General features: G+C 55.3%; 1 protein-coding gene across 4 annotated transcripts in view; it reads right to left on the bottom strand.

Annotated features, from left to right (window-relative positions):
- Positions 1-1,463: 1,463 nt before the first annotated feature.
- The window catches only part of LOC144732114 (PDZ and LIM domain protein 5-like), a 101,744-nt gene continuing 89,630 nt past the window's right edge, over positions 1,464-13,577 (bottom strand). For 3 of the 4 annotated variants that reach the window (XM_078613401.1, XM_078613402.1, XM_078613403.1), the window contains 4 exons: positions 8,783-8,963; positions 3,231-3,351; positions 2,384-2,499; positions 1,466-1,617 (listed from right to left, as the gene is read on the bottom strand). In XM_078613401.1, coding sequence (XP_078469527.1) covers positions 1,528-1,617; positions 2,384-2,499; positions 3,231-3,351; positions 8,783-8,963 — 508 coding nt within the window. In that variant the 3' untranslated portion in view covers positions 1,466-1,527. Of the gene's footprint in view, positions 1,618-2,383; positions 2,500-3,230; positions 3,352-8,782; positions 8,964-13,577 lie in introns of all 4 variants that reach the window. The other variant, XM_078613404.1, reaches the window with a different exon arrangement.

The raw sequence follows: 13,577 nt of genomic DNA, 5'->3' as shown, positions 1-13,577 counted from the left end.
CCAGTATATATACAAGGACTGTTTTCTTGGAATTTCTCTTCACTTGATACAGCTATCGTGCTGTGACGGTTCCACCTGAAGACGGAGGCTTGTGTTATTTTTATTTTACTTTTATTAATTTAAATTTTTTACCTACGTGACTTTACCGAAAAAACCTAAGAATATGAATCCTTGCAGTCACGAAAGCTTCAAATCTAGAATTAAGCGTTTTAATCTAAAACGCGACGGTCGCCTTGTTCAATGATCTCGCCTTGTTCAATGATCTCGCCTTGTTCAATGATCTCGCCTTGTTCAATGATTTCCATGCAACTGGCTCAGCTCGCTTATCAGCACCCACCGCACCATCGCAACTTTCCACACGTTCTTTTTCTCCACCTTTGGGCGCCAGTTTCTTAGCGATAGTTCAAACCGAACGTTGCATTTCTCTGCTGCTGGTATAACGTACACGGGCGAGGTTTGAACGCCGTGTGTGACAAGATGTAATAATACCGAAACGAAAAAAAAACTGGTTCAGTAAACTCTCATGAGCTCATCCTTCAAACATCTGGCACCAATACCAAGCCCCCCCTCCCACAGCCAACATTGTCATATCGCTATCAACGACCACTTTTCGAAAATCTCCGACCATGAATCTAAACAAAGCAGCAGGAGCAGCAGCAGCAAAAAAAATTATAATATCCAGCGCCAAGTCGAATACCTCCTAACGAACCTCGACGTTCACTCAACTCGAGCTGATAATGGCGACGAGCAAACATGAATAAATCGCTGTCGTTCGCACGCAGCAAGCAAAGCAAAAAAAGGTTTGGGGGAAAACCGCGAGCGAGAAGGAAAAGCGTTCGAGCGTTCGTGGCGGCGGCGGCGGCGGAGGAGGAATCCACGTGGCCCTTTATTCCGACTCCACAGACGAGTCGTCGTCGGACGACGAAGAAGAGGCCGTTCTGCAAAGAGCATCTCAGCCCACAATCACGGGCTAACCCCCCCCCCCCGCCTCCCCACCACGGCCGTGGGGATCGTGGCCACGAGGGTCACAAAGGCTACAGGACGCGATCGACGATTGCCGCGGTCGTTTTCCCGAGGACGAAGTGTCCCACCCCCCCACATAGGTGGCGGTGTTCTCCGGCGGCCTCTTCCTCGCCGGGTCCAACGCTCCGCTCCGCGCGCCGCGGAGCGAGCTGGGTCGTCAAGCAGCAACCGGATGATTCGTGCTGTCACTCCCCGCGGCGGAATATAAACGGTCCCCCCCCCCACCCACCCCGGTAAGACAACGTCGGCACGACGTCGCGCCAGACGGACGGCACGGAGCGAGGCCGCGGAAACGAAACCTCGGCAGTGATTCTCTCTCCACTCGCTCTCTCAGTGCTGCCCTGTTGCCTTCCCCATCCAAAACTGCCTCCTCAACCCCCCCCCGCCCGATCCCACTCCTACAGCTGCTGCCCCTAGGAAGCCCACTACCCCTGCCCACAGCTCCTGCCCCCCCGCCTCCCCTCCCCCAAAACCCAGCCATCGTGCGGGCGGGCCGCGCGTCGCTCAGATGTTGATGGAGTTGGCGTGCTTCTTGCAGAGGGGCTTGTTCTTCTTGGAGTAAAAGGGTTGCCCTTCCAGGTTCACCTGGCACACCTGCGGGGCGGGTGGTGGAGGAGAGGAGACAAGAGAGCGAGGAAAGGGTGGAGTTGGGCGAGCGTTGGGGAGCGCTGCGGAGGGACGGGCCATCAACGGCAGGCACGTGACGCGTCGATTCATCGGGTAAAACATTGATTACGCCCGCGATACGTGCGCTGAACTTCTTTAGCGCCGTACGTAGCCAACCGTGCTAATCGTGTTATAACTAATTGGTCGCTTTAAACAAATTGCATCTGCTATCGGCTGCTGCAGATACATTGCCAGCCAAGGGCAGTGCTGCTGTTTTGTCTTGTTGTCAATGTTGTTTCTCTCGTATCTTCTGTAACAACGCCACTATTACATGACATAAACACTTTACGCGACACCTGTGCTCACACTGGGTGATCTTCGCGTGCGTCATAGTGCTTTCAGCGCTTTAAGGTCGCATGGAAGGACGGACGGACAGATGGACAGACTGACAAGAGACAGACGAGCGACACAAACACGGGCCAATCAACGGACGAACGGACAGACAGAAAGACGGACGGACATATGGATGGATGGACAATTGCGCAGCTTTACCCAACTGACACACATACGAAAGCACACAGACACGGAGGGGATGCACGGATGGAAGGACGAACAGAAAGCTAGACCGACTTACAGGTGGACGGACAGAAGGACGGACATACTGATGGGACAGACGTAAAGACGACACGCGAACGTGCTCGGTTTCGTGTTGGGGGGGGGTGGAAGCGAGCTCAGGAGGGGCTCCAACACGTACGGTGCACACGAAGCACGTGTCGTGCCACGTGTGGCCCAGGGCCTCCACGTAGCGGTCGCCGGCCTCCACGGGGAAGTCGCAGCCCTCGCACTTGGTGCTGAACAGCCTGAAGAAGTCTGCGCGTTGCGAGGGGAGGAGGAGGAGGTGGGACACACGCGCACTCGTAACCTACGACAACGCAGGTGGGGGTCGCCATTGCGAAACGCAACCGCAGGAAGTCATCGTACTAACACTACTACTACGTGTTAAATAATAATGATCTACGCCTCCAGTTTTCTGGCTGGATGCTGGCTGGGCTCCTGTGCACCCCAACGACTCTGCTGTGAGTGGCTGCGTGTCGTTGCCAACGAGCCTAGCTGCTGGGTATACTGGCTAAATGGGATATTCCGTGTAACAACTAAACTATTACTTGATTTTAAACGGCAGAACAAGGTTTGGAAGACTTATAATAGACAGCGACAGACTTCTGGGAGTAATCAATACAGAAGACTGACAAGCTATTGAGTGGCATATATCTTTGAAAAAAGTGTCTAGCAATCTAGCAGGGCATGATTTCGCAACAGTGGGCGTGGTTACGCAACAGTGGGAGTGGCTAGCGATCGAGTGGGCATGGTTACGCAACAGTGGGTGTGGCTAGCGATCGAGTGGGCGTGGTTACGCAATAGTGGGAGTGGCTAGCCATCGAGTGGGCGTGGTTACGCAACAGTGGGAGTGGCTAGCGATCGAGTGGGCGTGGTTACGCAACAGTGGGAGTTGCTAGCCATCGAGTGGGCGTGGTTACGCAACAGTGGGTGTAACCTAGGCAACTGTAGGCCTGTCCAGCGACTGGGGTGGGTGGGGCGTGTACCCTTCTCGCAGTAGGGATCTCCATCCTCCATGTGGAAGACGCCTTGGCCAATGGGCTGGCTGCAGCACGCGCACACGAAGCAGTTGGAGTGCCAGGCCTGCTTGAGTGCATACGTGATCTCCTGTAGCCACAAGCGCAGCACAGGCAATCGATACATGTCGAAACGCCAGCAAATGGAGCATCACAAGATAGGACCGCAGAACTTGGGCAAACTGTAGGAGCTCGTTTCGGGATGCCTTCCTGCTCTCGTTTGTGGCTTCCAGTGCCTCTGCATCATTCTCTCGAGTAAACTAGAATTATTGCGAGTCACAGATTATGAATGATTCAACAAACATTGTAATGGACTGCGTTGGCAAGTCACCTCGTAGCAATCCGTCGATTCGCCGATTACAATTGAGTCATGAAGTAATTCACGCTTCGCTTCCCAGCCATTTGAAGAATTGTCACGATTTGGGATGGGCGGTCGCGGGGGGCGGGCGGTCACGATTCAAAAAGAAAATTTTTAATTTCTTCTTCAGAATCACGAATTTAACTCGGGGGCCTACAGACGTCCACAGTCCGCATGCTCGGACTAAAACGGGGAGCGCCGAGGTGGCCCGGGTGGTGGTGACCTCAGAGGTCGGTGGCGAAGGAGCCGTCGCGCCGAACGTGTGATCTCTTGTGGCAGGGTTCGCGGGGACCGCTCCTGCTGCCGCACACCGGCGTCACGAGTGATTTGTTTGATCCACGGGTCACGAAGGTGGCGGGGGGGGGGGGGAGTGACAATGGTGGGGGAGGGTCGCAGTTCTCCATTCGAATGGCAACCGTCAACTGAAGTGAACGCAAATTCGCCGAGATCCTGGGTTCGAATCGCGGCATTTTTAAGCCAGGATCTCGAGTTGACGGTCACCGCCAGGTCACTGATGACTTTTTGGTTCCGCACCGAATTTGGGAAAAGCGTCCGTCCGTCACGTGACGAACGTTGCTCTCGTAAATGCGGAGCGTGCGGGGAAAGCGCTTCCCTTTGGAGGTCACTTGAAGGGAGCTCAGAACTAGCTCCGCATGAACCGCTTCTGCGGGCCGTTCCTACAACACGAGGCGGCTGCACTGTCTCCGCGAGGGATCCGGGCGGATACTTCGTCTCGCTCAAGAGACGGCGGACTGCTCAAACACGATAACATTGAGGAGTGGGGGGGAGGGAGGAGCGGGGGGGTGGGGTGAAATGACAAAAACTCGCGATCGCGAGTACGGGATCGGTCACACGGGCCCACGTAACTTTATACACGGGAGCGGCACGAGCCAAGGCAAAGCGGGCCGGCCGCCAGACGGGCACACAGCACTACCTGTCACGGCGGAGCCTTGACGACGCGCGCACCACACAGAGGCGCTCTCACATGCTCGCACACACACACACGCGTGCTCACAAACACCTCACACACACACGCGCACGTGGATTTATCGCAAGCTCACGTGCGCCTGGGTTACATACAGGCGCATTAGGCGCGCAGTGGTTGGCCGCACGACTCCGCTACGAACCTGGCAACCTAAGTTCGATTGCTGGCAATGGCAAACATCGTGTCTGAGCTGGCCAGGGGCTTTCCCTCCATCAACCCGCATTGAACTGGTTGTCAGCCTGCACCACGCCTGACAACGTTTGTCTACCCTCTTGCTGCCGAGTAGAAACCGCACTCGGTACCCATTTAAGGCTGAGTCACCCTAGCAGCGCTGATATTTATATGCCGCACGAGGTACTTATTCAAGCTCCAACCAACTTGCCAACGCTCCCCACGTACCTCACACCTCCGCCACCCTCTTACACAGACAAATATACCCCATAAACTGTTGGGGAGAGTGTTCTTAGCGAGCGCCTATTAAGGCCGGCACGGCACACAGGGGGACGTGTTTTGGCCAGGACCACGCCCCTGCCGCCTTTGTCTTCCCGGTCCCAATATCCATATTTCACGCACTCGTTGAAAGGCCCAGAACCGGTCCAGATATTCGATACCGGTGTTGTCCGCGAGCGGGAATCAAACTGGAGTCGCCGCCGGATTCGCAGCGCAATGCGCACTAACCACTGCGCCACCGCTCCCCGCATCGTCGCGCACGCACGCACGGGCATTCGGACACAAGGCTGCGCTCACACCACCTCAAACGGTTGCGGTCAGCTCTGGGAGCTGCCCTCGCCGGATTCAATTTCTGCAGCGCTCGACGACTCTGGCCGCCGGTGATCTCCAGCGAACGAGCGAGCGAGCGATGTAATCGCCCCGCTTTTCAAGATCACATCTGCAACTCGTTTTCCAGAGAGAGACCCGGCTTGGAACGGCAATAGAGGGGCGACTGTTCGCGCCGAAGGGCGGGCGCGGTGCGACTTGGCCAACTCGTGCCCGTAGGTGCACAAATGCACACGCACACACGTATATATGTACATACACACAAAGACAAAGATCCCCCCTATAGCCTCAGCAGACTGTTGGGGTAAAGTGCTGTTAGCGAGTAGCACCCATGAAGGCCGGCACGGCACACGATGGGGGTGTGGGTGGCCAGCACGATGCCCGGCCGCCTTTGTCTCCCGAGTGGCGATGTTAACACATCGCATCAGGTACTCATTTGAGAAATGAGTCGACATCGGGGAGGCCCAGGATCGGTTCAGAAAATAATCGTCAGCAGTGTTGGTGGCTGTGAGCGGGAATCAAACTCGGGTGGTTGGGTTCGTAGCGCTAACCGCTACACTACCGCAGCACAAACGTGCACAGATACACGCAGCAGCAACATTAAAGATCCTGCCATATGGGCGATAACAAATTGTTGGGAGGAGTATGTTCCGTTAGCCGCCCACCACCACGCACGTCAAGTGGTTGTGACAGGTTCGCGGCGAGAGTTCGATTTCTGGGCAATCGACATCGCTCCTCGCCTTCACTCGCTTACCCACTCGCACCGACCATAGATATGTAACATAAAATGTGCATACGTTGTGTGTAATTGGTTCATATATCCCAATTTAGGATCACAGAGCTTGGGCAATTGCTGGTCGTGCCAGTTCTGGCAGTCTTCCTCGCTCGTCTGAATCTAAGGAAATCTGTGTGCGTTACAAATGTATAACTTTTTAACCTCTTAACTTTCAGGCTCAATCATCACACCCCCAATGTATATACACGCACACAAACTCCCACAGCCGATGATATATATTGCAGCTTCTCACAAACAGCACCGTTGTTATTTGTCACAAACACTGCCCGATTCTTAGTCGAACTGCGCCTAAATGGCCGCTGCCAAAACCCGCTCGTCGTCGGCGTGGTTGCTACTCACAACTTTTCCCAGGACACCTCGTTCTTTTCTTTTTGCCGTGTTTCTTTCTTCTCCGACAGTTCTCAGAAACTCTGGGAATCCGGCGCTGGCGTCGTCGCGATCGCAGGGACAAGCGGGCCCCCCCCCCCGCCCCCCACCGCCACTTCGGAGTTGTGACGGCCTCGACATTGATTCTGTTGGGCCGTGCAGCGCCGCCGGCTTTGATCCGGTTACGCTCGGGAATTTGTACATCAATCATCGTCGGCGGATCGGGTTTCGCGCTCGGCCAGCGCCATTTAAAGCCGGCGGGCTCGCGCGGACAAGGCAAACCTCGGGCCTTTCATCGCGCAGCGGCTCGTGAAAAAGGCGGCGAGAGACGGAGGAGAAGGGAGCGAGAGAGCGGAGAAGGGGAGAGAGTTGAGAAGGGGCGAGCTGGGTTGTTGTGAGCGCACGTCGCGTTATTGTGGCCACAGCCATTGACGGGCCAATTACAAAAACATCAACTCATTACATACCAATCTTGATTTGAAGCTTTCGTGACTGCAGGAATCCATACTCTTTGGTTCTTTCGGTAAAGTCACGTAGGTAGAAAATAAAATAAATCACGACGTTTCGGGCACAACACAAGCATCCGTCATCAGGTGGAACGGATGCTTGTGTTGCGCCCGAAACGTCGTGATCGATTTTATCTTATACCTACGTGTCATTACATACCGACGTATGCACATTTTTTGTATATACATCATGAATAATCTAAGACGAGCGGAGTTTCAGTGATTTGGCATGTGCGTGTGCACGCTGAACTTCTTTCGCACCGTACGTAGCCAACCGTGCTAATCGGAGGTGCGGGGTGTGTGTGTGCACGCGCGCCGGAGTTAATTTCGTCAGCGTTTATTTTTTTATTGAAGTCGGTTTCAGCCCAAGGCAAGTGGAGTTTTAGTCAAGTCGTACTCTGTTAATAAAATTTCGTCATTACCTAGCGGCGATGTCCCCTAACGGCACCCCCACCGCCGCTGGTCTTCGGCTGTGGCCGTCCTTGTCACGGAGCTCAGCGGGGCCTTACCAAGTCCGGCTCCGAGTCGACTCGACTACAGAAGTCGAACATCGAAGTCACACGCCCAGCTACCAAACGTCGGCGCGAAGGGGCGCGCAATATACGTGCACAAAGACAAAGATCCCACGTAATAGCCTCGCCAGACTGTTGGGGCAAGTGCTGTTAGCGAGCACCTACGGAGGCCGGTACGGCACACGACGGGGCAGGTGGCCAGCACCACCCCCGGCCGCCTTTGTCTCCCGAGTGGCGATGTTTTTACGCACCGCACCAGGTACTCATTTGAGGTCGAGTCAACCTACGGGAGGCCCTGCGCCGATTCAGATAATCGTCACTGGTGTTGGCCCGTGAGCATGAATTGAACTCGGGTAGCCAGGCTCGTAGCGCAGCACGCTAACCACAACACTGTCGCTCCATTCATTCACAGATCCCTCACTAACAGACTGTGAGAGCAAGTGCTTTAAGCGAGCACCTGTTGAGGCTGGCGCAGCGCGCAGGCAAGGGTGGTGTGGCCAGCATCACACTCGGCCACCTTTGTCTCCCCCCAGTGCTGATATTTACACACCGCAGCAGGTACTTCATTGGTGACTCACTCGAACGAGCTGGGAGGCCCAGGACCAGAGGTTGCAAACGGGTTTTGATTCCTTACCCGTACCCGTACCCGGCCGCACCAGGGTCGCAAACGGGTACCCTACCTGATACCCGGCCGGGTACGGGTAGCCGGGTATCGGGTATGGTACGGGTATCGAGTACCAGGTTGCGACCTCTGCCCAGGACCGGTTCAGATATTCGCCGGGAATTGAACTCGGGTCGCCGGGTTCGTAGCGCGGCGCACGAACCACTACGCCACCACTCCACCCACAACAACGACGGCACGCAGACGCACCGGGGTCCCCGGTAAACATGGAACCAACGGAGCTAACATTGGTTCCGAAGGTTCCAGCCAACATGCCAACCGTCGGTGGCCGGACCAACACCGCACGTTTAGCCGGGATAGAGCAACAAAGACAACGACTGGCGCTTGACAATGACCGATTGACAGAATAAAAACAATCGCGGAAAAATGTTAACAAAACACACACAGTGCAAGGGGGGTCGGGTGGTTAGGGGAGCGGGGGGTGGCAGAAGTTGTGGGAGGTGCAGGCGAGGTAAGCGGGAGGGGAGGTTTCAAAAATAATCGCACACGCAGTGAGAGGCCAACGAAACGAGGAATGAATGAGGGGTGCGATTGACCCACCCCGACAATCTTCTGGCTGCACTTGCCACACGGGGGTGCAAAGAACATTCCGTAGCAGCCCTGGCAGTACACCTTGCCCGCCTCCACCACGAAGCCCGTGTCAGCCAGGCACGAGTTGCAATGGCAGCAGTTAAAGTGATCCTTGTGCCACGATCGACCCAGCGCAACTATAAACGGGCCTCTGTGAGAGAGGGGGATGGGGGAGCGGCGGGGGGGGGGTACGTGCGTGTGTGCGTGTGAGTGCGCGTGTGTGCGCACGTTTGCATATGTGCTCACGTGCGTGAATGTGTACGTGCGCGTGCGTGCGTTTCAACGCGTGCGTGCGTTTCAACGTGTGCGTGCGTTTCAACGTGTGCGTGCGTTTCAACGTGTGCGTGCGTTTTAACGTGTGCGTGCGTTTGAATGCGTGCGTTTGAACGCGTGAGCGTGCGTTTGAACGCGTGTCCGTGCGTTTGAACATGTGCACGTGCGTTCACGCGTGTGCGAGCGTTCGTTTGCGAGTACGGGGCGAGCGTGTGATGGCAGCGGGTTTTGCGCGCGTGGGGCCACGCGTGCATGCGTGCGTGCGCGAGTGCAAGACATGTGTTTGTGGTTTTAATGCGCAAGTGCGATCATGTTGGGAGAGCACGTGTATGCCACAGAGAGGGAGGGAAGGCGGGAGGGAGGGAGGGAGAGAGAAGAATGGGAGACAGACATAAAAACATTTTTTCATCATGGTCGCGGTACAGGATAACCTTTCATCATTAACCATATTTGTAAAATACGAGTCGCTTTAAATCAACACTTAATTATCAGCAGACTGAAAACCACGCACGCGGACCGCACCGGCCGTGGCTGCTCCGTGTGTTCTTTGGAAGCCGAGCGCTACGGAGTTATTTCGCCGTTCGTTTTGTCCAAATGGGGGGGCGGGGGGGACTCTGTTAAATATATAAATATATTTAATCCGGGCCCCCCCCCCTCTGCCCCGCCCCGCCAGTACTCCCCAGGGTTCAAAAATGAAACGATGCCTTCACTTTTTTTTTCTTCTTGGTTCTTTCGGCAAAGTCACGTAGAAGGGAAGTAATAAAATAATAAAAATAAAACATTATTAAATAATTCTCACGACGTTTCGAGGCCTTCACTCCCGGCAGCGGCGGCAGCAGCGGCCGCAAAGACGGCCCGCGGCTCGGAGGCACGGAAACCGTGAGCTCAAGGGCCACGTTTCGTTTTTTTTATATTCGTGAACAAAAAAAAATTCACTCCTAAACTGTAATAGTCCCTAGAGGGGGCTGTGTGGTAGTCGCTGCCGAGCCCCCCGGCAGGGAAATGAACGTCTATACCCCCCCCCACTCCCCCCGAAACCCACCACCACCTCCCTCCTCCTCCTTGGGTTTTCCCAACTCGCCAGAGCTCTCCGCTCAGTTCCCACCACTCACTGGCAGGCCCATCGCCCCCCCCCACCCCCCCCTGCCCCCTAACCACCGCACCGGCTCCCCCACCGCGGCCCCCCCACCATCATCCACTCCGAAAGACAAAATAACCCCCCTCGACTTTTCATTCGTTTTGTCCCCCTGCCCAAACTTTTCTGCATATTTTCCAGCTTAACTTTTTTTGTAATGAATTGTAATAATTGTCATCCGCGAACACTGGGAGCGTTGCGTTCTCACAGATAAAAACATTGCACGTCTCTCTGTGCGTCAACAGGGCCGCAGTCAAAGATGTAAATCCGCCGAGGATCATGGGAAAACGCCCAGAATTCCTTGCGGGACGTCGATGGGGGCCGCACGCACACACGTACTGGCAGTGCGAGTGTCGCTGTGTGGGGTAATTTTTTGCTAAATTTGAGGATTCATCATTTGCAATCGTTTCTCAATCCCCGGCTGGACGAAGTCCTCACCACGCCACGTGAGACGTGCGGGTTTGCTTGACCATACTTCACCGTGCCGGTCGTGGCCAGGAATTCAACTCTAATCCCAGGCCACCGTCAATGATGAGTCGTAGTCCGTTCATTTAAGGCGGGTCAGTGTCCAGCGGTGTCCTGCACCCTGCCGCCACCCTCGACCCAACCACCGTCAGTGATATGGCGAGCAGTGTTCTTGTTCACGCATCGCTCGCTACTCACATTAGCCGTATGCCAAAACTGCACCTCAGGTCGCTGGGGTTCATTGCGGCGGTGCGCTTCATGGCGGCGCTGTTAATTTTCCGCTGAAAATTAATATCACTCCCACTCACTATGAAATTCATTGACTTATTCAAGTTGGACTCGCTTTCACCACGCTTCATTACGATTTCGTTTCCCACAGAAGAGAATTCTCGTAAACCGCCGACCGTGAGGCTGGGTAGCGGTGGGGGTGGTGGGGGTGGTGCTGGTGGTGGTGGTGGACATCCCAGGCGGCCGTCAAGAGGCCGCGGGAGTCCGATCAGCCGCCGCTGAGCCACGGCCAAGCGCTGTTGAGCTCTTGCCAGGGCGAGCTGTAAATATTCCTAATGTCTTCACCGCCTGTCGTCACTGGGGGTTGCCTTTAATTCTGCTGCCGATGTGCTCTCGGCCTTGTCTGCTGCGCGCTTTGGGCCCTCCCGCGGACGCTGCCGCGGCATCAATAACAGTCGGCGCTGGAATCGCGGATCCCCGCCGGGTTCGAATCCATCTCCCCGGTGCGGCAGTTGAAATGATGGGGGGGGGGGGGTTACAGAAATCCCACCCCACCTCCCGACGCCCGCCGCCCACCATTTCCGTCCTCCCCAGCAGCAGTATGAACGGGTAACGCCACGGTAGGAATTGATATACTTTTGCAATTTGTACTTAAATACTCGACGTTTGTGGTTTATTATTTATTTACTTATTATGAGCGACTTGCTTACATTACCTATACTCTGCACTCCTATCGGTTCGTGTACTGTTTGTTGTTGCAACTTTCTGACCCCGTGCCCCTACTGGACATCAAAGAGCTTCATAGCTCATCGGATTCCTCCTGCAGGTCAAATAAAGATTCTGATGCTGCAAGTCCATCGTAAGGTCGCGTGCGGCGGGGTAAAGTGTCGGCACTTCCCGCATCTTGCAAGACGTCTGGGCCGGGTAGATGAGTAGGCCAACATGCCCTCCACCAGAGGAGCTCTCTGGAGCATTTCCTCCATTGGGTGACCTTCCGCCAGGAGCGACGTGAGCGAGCAATCGCGTGGCTGCAGCTTTCGTTGTTTTTCACTTCACCCCTCTCTGTAATTTGTATTGAGTTTGTTGTCTCCCCCCCCCCCCCGCGCACGGTCGGCTACGTGCGGCGTGAAAGAAATTCAACATGCGTACGCAATAAAATAAAATTGGGCCGACGGTAACGTTTGCAGCAACAGCTGGGACGTGTCTGTGTGTGGACCGGCGGGGAATGTTTCTCCGCGCTTAACTCGCCGACCGTCGGAATGACTGCGATGACTGCCACGCTAATTAAAGTTGACCGGCTCCCGGGCAACGCTCGTTCGACATCCGATAGATATTGTACGTACGTGCGCGTTTTAAACCTCTTTCGCGCCGTACGTAGCCTAGGTGTGGCATTCCTTCGGACGCCAACGTGCGCTGCGACGCAAGACAACGATTTAAAAAAAGAAAATCTTCATTCCTTCTCTTTTCGTTTATGCTGGATGGTGTCGTCGAGTCTCATGGGCTGCCTGTCTGGAGGGTGCTGCTGCCACGTTTGGGGAATGGGGACGATGACGTTGACAGGTCCACAGAAATTGGTGAATGAACCCGCTCGCTGTGCTGCTGCGTGGCCACCTTGCAGCTGAAGCAGGTTAAGATGGAGAGTCACAAATCCGATGTGACCCACCAACCCTTGCCTCCAAAATCGAAAACAATCGTGCTCAAAAATGACTCTCGAGGCGGGCGGGTGGGAAAGTGCCGCTCCCGACTGTGTGGACCCAGAGGTCACTTGGATTGGCTCTCGGAGGCAGCTCCGTGATATCCGGTTCCGCGGGCCCATCTCCAGCACGACGGGCTGCACCGCTCTGCGGGGAGCCGATACTTTGTCCAGCGATGTGCGACGCCGATAGCACAATGGGAAATAAAATAGGGGTATAATGAAATATTGAACACAAATCTAAACCATCGTGACCTCCCCCCTCCCCCCCCAACCAAAACAACGTCACGCACAACGCGGGAGGGGGGGGCTGCCATCGATTGCCAAGCACGCGGGACTTCTTCCCATGGTCCGTCTGCCCGCCCGCCCGCCCACTCCTGCTACGTTTCCCCCCCTTCCCCTCGCGGCTCCGTGGCCCCCCCTCTCGCCATTCGTCATCGCTCCCTGGGTGACGCGTGAACAATAGCCGTCTGTACTTGCGCACCGCCACGTAGGGGAGCGGGGGAACGCGGCCAAAAGCGCGCGAGAGGAGCCCCCCTCCTGACAAAGGGCGCTCCGCACGCAACGGACAAATCTGCTTCCCTCTAACATCATCATCATCATCCGTGGTCAATCGACTGCTGGATGAAGGTGCCATGGTGGCGAGACGCTAACTCCCTCGCCTGGTATACAGGAGGTCGTGGGTTCGATGCCGACCCTGACTCTTGCATATTTGGAGTTTGCATATTCTCCCCGTGGTCACGTGATTTTTTCTCCGTTTTTTTGTTCCTTTCACATTTAGAAACGTGCGTTTGGAGTATTTGGCTGCTATAAATGTTCACGCGATGATAAGCCACTTCGGTGAGCTATCGTTTGTGAGAGCCAGGGTCGCTTCTGAACAAGAACTACACAGTTCAGTGGGCCTTACCTGGTCAAATAAAAATACACGTACACAAAAGCCGCACACTCCCACCCCGGCCCATGTCAACAAC

This window comes from Lampetra planeri, chromosome 41, assembly GCF_965212315.1.
Source record: "Lampetra planeri chromosome 41, kcLamPlan1.2.h2, whole genome shotgun sequence".
In the NCBI taxonomy this organism is placed as follows: Eukaryota; Metazoa; Chordata; class Hyperoartia; order Petromyzontiformes; family Petromyzontidae; genus Lampetra; species Lampetra planeri.
Note: the sequence above shows the minus strand (reverse complement) of the source record. Positions and strands in the feature narration are given on the sequence as shown.